The 5,816-nt window shown below is 45.9% G+C and overlaps 1 protein-coding gene across 1 annotated transcript; it reads right to left on the bottom strand.

The window, feature by feature from the left end:
* Positions 1-437: 437 nt before the first annotated feature.
* Positions 438-5,364, bottom strand: SPRY1 (sprouty RTK signaling antagonist 1). The gene is made up of 2 exons (XM_028102273.2): positions 5,273-5,364; positions 438-2,427 (listed from the first exon to the last, which is right to left on the bottom strand). Exon 2 carries the CDS (start codon positions 2,370-2,372, stop codon positions 1,413-1,415), a length of 960 nt encoding a protein of 319 aa, XP_027958074.1. The 5' UTR covers positions 2,373-2,427; positions 5,273-5,364; the 3' UTR covers positions 438-1,412.
* Positions 5,365-5,816: the final 452 nt, after the last annotated feature.

Here is a 5,816-nt window from a genome sequence, read left to right on the forward strand (position 1 = left end):
TTTATAAAGTGATTCACTTGGGCATTTGTTGAAACAGAATTTGGATCACAAAATTTTGATAATGCCTTTCCAGGAAACATCTAGTTCAAAATTTGAACTCACCTATGTCTAGATTCAGTATGTTAAAGAAATAAAATGGGTGCGTATGAAGAAAGAGTCAAAGCAAATGACAAAAATCACCATAATAGTACAGGCTAATAAATGAAGAAATCAAGAGACAGTTTCATTAATTAATATATTTTCTGCATTATAGTTAACATATGTACTTTCCTCGTGTCACCTTATTTTCCGTTATGTATTGATATTTTGTTATATTCAGACATGAGTACATTTCAACAGTCTTTTGCAATAAATATCATAAAATAATAGAGATTCGCATAATAAATATTCTTTACAATAAAAAAGTTTAACAGACTTTTGTCTTAAAAATAGTCAGAATTCAACTTTGTGATTTATATATAAAATATACAAAAAGCACCACAATTTGTGGTTAAGGCAATGAAAACACAGAAAAAATTAGAATTACTCAGCTGTTAACTAACCAAGGGGCCAAAAGGACCATTAAGGGGCCAAGATCACTTTAGGCAGCATAGTTCTGTGACACCTATAGATCGATCAGCTATAAATATCAACTTCAGTTACCCAAGTGCCCTCAACTATGAGAAATTTGGTAAAAAATGTGGGGTGTCAAAGTAAGGCAGTTGAGTCCTTCACAAATATGAAAGCCAGAATAAAGATGAGCAAGATACAACCAATATATCTCCAATGTGAAGATTTACATTGTAAAGCAAATCTAAAATTACAGAGGAAAAGAAAAATACCTGGCATCTCCAGAATAAAAAACTGAGGGGAGAGAACTCTGAGGGGCAAGTAGAGGGCAGTGGTTAAAGGAAAATTTTTATGTTATAACAAAAATATATCCCCCATGCTTCTTAAGGGTCCAATGCTATGAAGATAGCCCTAACTGGAGACAGACTTAATACATAGCTTATTTAAGCAATAAAAACGTTGCTTCTTCAAAAACCAATTTCCCTGCTCCCAGAGTACCCAATCAAAAACAGCTCTAAATCATTGCAGATTGACTGGGTATGTGTGTGGGTATGTTCACGTACACAACTTTGACAAGTTGCCTGCAGAACAAGAAGGCTACACAAAAGCCCACTAGCTCTCAATACCCTCTTCAGTGGATGGCAGAGGCTCTTGCTTTAAGTGGGAGCCAGGTGCAGTTTCACAGTTCACTCTTACTGAAGATCATCCGTTTGAGAAGAATAAGATCCATGAGTCAAACCTTGGGAACATGGGAAGAAAGGCAGGAAAATTGTAAAGAAAATAAAACCAGTATCTAAGAGAATCTTTTTAACAGCCACAGCTTGAAAGCTAAAAGTTCAGGAGGTCCAACCCACTTCCAAAAATCATGATGGTTTACCCTGACCCCTGGAGGGGCAGCTCTCCAGCTTACAATAGACAGTGTTGGAGTTCTTACATCTGCATCCTGGGCGATGGATCCAGTCATAACACCCCCTGCACAGTTTCAGGCATCCCTTAGCAGGAGGATAACAGAGTAAGCAAGGTAAAAACAGAGACATGGCTCCCATACACAGGTACCTAGAGCAGCAGTGGGACTGTGAACAGGAGCAAGGATTATCCGAGTAAGAATCCCCTTCATCATCATTGGAGCAGTGGTAGAAGATGCCCTTGACTAAGCACATGCAGGTTCCATATTCCACCATGCTCTCAGCAGAGCAAAGGCACTGATGATTGCAGGCCAAACAGGATGGCAGGGTCCTGGGAGCTGTGCATTCTCCACACTTGCACTTCCCACACTGTTCACAAATAAATTTGTGCTGTGTCAGGTCCTCTTTCAAGGAACCCTTCAAGTCATCCACAATCAATTGCTTGGGCTGGGTCCGGATTGCCCTTTCAGACCTATTCCCAGGGACTGGTCTGGTTGGTGGTGACCTTCCTAACAGTCCCTGCTCAGAAGAGGCACTGCTGTTGCTCCCAGAACTGGCTGCACTTCCAGTGCTGGTCGATCTGCTCAAAATGGGGCCTCTGGCATTATTTGAGAGTCCTGCATGTCCCAGGTGGCTTGTAGGCCTATGCTCATAGTTGTTATTCACATTAACTGGTATGATTTCATGAGTCCTTTCATGCTTTTCTTGTCTTGGTGCTGTTCGAGGAGCAGGTCTTTTCACCACAGATGGCCCTTCTGTGTATTCGTTACTGCCTCTGATGGCCTTGATCTGGTCTAAAGACAAAATAGCAGCAGGCTGAATTTCTCTCTCATAGTCTAACCTCTGACGGCTATCCAATGTAGGCTGCTGGATCACAACTAATGAACTGCCACTGCCATGTTGATTTTGGGGATCCATGTGTAGTGATCTCGAATTCTGGCAATCAGTGGAAACCTGGCATGCATCTGAAATCCTAAAAGGAAAGCAAAGATGAAAAAAAAAAAAAAGAGAGAGAGAGAGAGAAAATAAATGACAGGAAGCATTTTGGGGGGGGAATCCTGTCAAGTCACAAATTGCCTTATGTTTACAACTGGTAATGATCTCCTTCATCAGCGGATTACAATGATGCTGGGGTCCTGGCCAGAGTCCAATTCCAAGAGGCTGAGGACCACATCATGGAAGAAGAATGCAAGCAAGAGACCCCATGCCATAAAAGTTAAAAGTTTTTCTCAACTTCTAAAAAGCAGAATCAAGAAGTAATAATGCCTTTCTGTTTACAAATCTAACAAATAATTAAAATGGAGTATGCCCTTGTAGGGAATATTGAGTATAAGCACTGGAATAGCTCTCATCTAGAGAAAGCTCGGTATCAGTTCACTGGTGTTTTCTATAAAGGAAAATACCCATTTTTAAAAAAATTAAGAATGGCTTTGGTGCTCCTGCCTTTCTGTTATTTGTTTGCTGTTTCAAGCACTAGATTAATAATGAGGAAATTGGTCAAGGTATGCTTTGTGCATTAAAAAAAAAATCCAAGAGACTTCAAATGAATCTCAACATGAGAGCATTTTCCACAGAAACCAGGGTTTTAAAGCTTTCTCATTACTTACCTACAAGATACAAAAGTGAATATAGAATACAACAGTTCTCCGTGTTTTATAGCCCTAAAGCACATACACAAAACTAATGTACAAATGCTATGATGTTTAAAAAGCATTCACACTTGAAATCATGAAAGGACTTTTTTTTAAAAGTTTAAATTAAGGGATCACTCACGTAACAAGATAACTTTCATGCACAAATTAAGTATTAGGCCTTTAAAGCAGTATGGAGAAATCCTGGCCATTTTAATTACCTACATTTCCTCTAATTTAAAAATCTGTATTTACATGACAGATCTTGATTTTCAGAAGCACTGCCAAATCTGAATCAATGTGCTTCTTGTAATAAGTACAGTAAAATCCTGATTAAAATAAGCATTTTATGTGTTTCCATACCAAGAGTAAGTTACTTCTAATTTATAATGCACTCTTCATACACACAAACTACCAAACACAAAAACATTTCCATTTTCAGTCAATAGTAAACCAGAATATTTCTCACACAAATTCCTTCTAAAGTCCACACAGATCCGTTCCAATTCAAGAATGAAAAGAAAAAAAATGTCCATTCTCAACTACCACCCTGAGCCAAAAACACCAGCTTAGGGAATAAGGAGATTGAAGTCCATTTCATCTCTTAACTGAACTGAAAGTCTATAGACTACGCCTTATATGTTAACTTCTTGGAGTTCCCCCTCCCTTTTTCTCCCAACTAAGACCTCCCAAAGTTTCTACTTTACTCTACCTTCTCTGTACACGAGGAGAAACATATTCGTGATCTGCTGGGCTTAGTCCTGGATTCCTTAAGGACTGTTAAAATATTCCAGCGTTACTCTGCACATACAGTATCATTCCTCCTTGCAAAGAACTTTTAACCCGGTGCTTTTAAAAGCAGAGTATCTGAAAGGTCGGAATCAGATCCCACTGTTAAGAAAAGCCGTGGAGGACATGGAGAGTGTAGTAAAAACACCAGGCACACCTTTCATCTGCGTTTTAAATGATAGTAGTAACAGAGTTCACGCTGGCTGGTGAATTAGGTTACCAGGTAAAATAGAAAATTAGCCCCCTCCGATCTGAAGCAAAGCCCCCTTTCAAGCACTGACAGTCCTCGATCCATCCCCAAACACCACTCGCCCGCTCTCGGCAACCTGTCTTCCCCACGGAAACAGGAGTCCAAGTCCAATACCTTTTCGGACAATCCCATCACATCCTAAGGATCACCGTGGATTTCCAACCCATTTTTGCGTATCTCGCCAAGATTTCTTTCAGATCGTGAAGAGCCTTCCGAGCTAACGCAGGCGCCAAAAGCAAGCCCTCGGTATGGATAGTTTATCAATAAATATCTGTCTATACTTTAAAGGCAAAGCCGGATTCCTAAAGGGCCGGCCAGAAACGAGCCGGGGGCAGGGGCAGCGGGGAAGCGTCGCCACACTGCAAGTTAACGACGGTGGAGCTGCGCCCTCTGCAATCCGAGCCGAGAGAAGCGGTGAATAAATAGTTGACGGAGAGGAAGGAAAAGGAAAAAGTTATGAATGAAAACAAGTTTTCTCTCTCGCCCTCTCTTCAGGCAGGAGGAGGGGAGGAGGCTGAGGTTACCATTACCTCAGGAGGGCGGACTTCCCATTTTTAAAGTGGCAGCGCCCTCTCCCCTCCCCTCGCCGCTCCACTGCTCTCCAAACAAGAATAAAGTTGAAGCTCGCTTTGGCGCAGACTAATTCTGTCGAGGGGGTTACCCGCGAATTCCGAGGTTTGCCTCCCTAGACACACACGCGCGCGCACACACACACACGCGCGCACGCACGCACACGGCCTTTCCCGGTCCCCCGTCTGAGGAAACTCCTCCACAGAAAGCCTGCCGTTGGCACCTATCGAGAAGTTCCTCAGAGCCCTCCCGGGAACACCCCCAAAAGCCTCCTTGAGTCCATCTTTCGCGTGGAGGGGTTCCTTCAAGAGGACAACCCGGGCCACCGCGCCACCACTCCAGGAAACTGGGGATGGGAGACCCTACCTCTTTGCCCTCCGCAGCGGCGGAAGGTCGCCCACCGGGTTACCCAGCCCCGAGCGCCCCGGGAGAGAGGCGGCCCCGCGCGCGCGGGGGTCGCCCCTCCACTTCCCCTCCCCCTCGGCAAACCCCGGAGCCCGCACCTGCCGCGCCGAGCCAGCGGGGTCTGCGCCTCCCCCCTCCCCCCCGCCGCCCGAGAGCGGCCGCCCGGCACTCACCTAGGCCGAAGCGGTGGATGGGGGCCAAGCTGTGCAACCCGGCCCAGGTCCCCGTGCGGGCGGCAACGTGCACGCGCCGCATCAACCGCGGCGGGGAGGACGAGGCGGCATTGCCCCTGCTGCGGCGTGCCGGCCCGCGGCCTCCCCCGCCCCCACCGGGCAGGAGCGCTCCCGGCGGCCCCCTTCCGGCTCTGGAGGACAATTCTCCGGAGACTCCGCGCGGCCCAGCGCAGCCGACCTCTCACAGCTCGCGTTCGCCGCGCAGCTCAGTAACATCCACCTCTGGGGCTTTTCTCCTGCAGCCCCCTTCCACGAACCAGGAAAAAAAAAAAAAAATCCCTTCGGGAGGGCTCTCGAGTCCCTCAGAAAAGCGACCCGAGGAACGGGCAGAGAGAAGAGTGCGTGACGGGCCCACCGACTGACACGCTATGCTCTGCGGGAGTCCTCCTCGGGTTCCGAACGGTCCTCGCGGGAAAGGAAGGCGTGGCGGCCCCCTGACGAGTGAAAATCCACGTCACGGACGTTCGAGACTCTGCGGCGCCCG

The sequence above is a fragment of the Eumetopias jubatus genome, unplaced genomic scaffold, assembly GCF_037043125.1.
Source record: "Eumetopias jubatus isolate StellerSeaLion01/CBP00866 unplaced genomic scaffold, mEumJub1_p1.0 scaffold_2, whole genome shotgun sequence".
Lineage (NCBI taxonomy): Eukaryota > Metazoa > Chordata > Mammalia > Carnivora > Otariidae > Eumetopias > Eumetopias jubatus.

Bases quoted from the DNA above. Each gene is read 5' to 3' on its own strand.
- SPRY1 (XM_028102273.2), bottom strand. From the start codon at position 2,372: ATGGATCCCCAAAATCAACATGGCAGTGGCAGTTCATTAGTTGTGATC.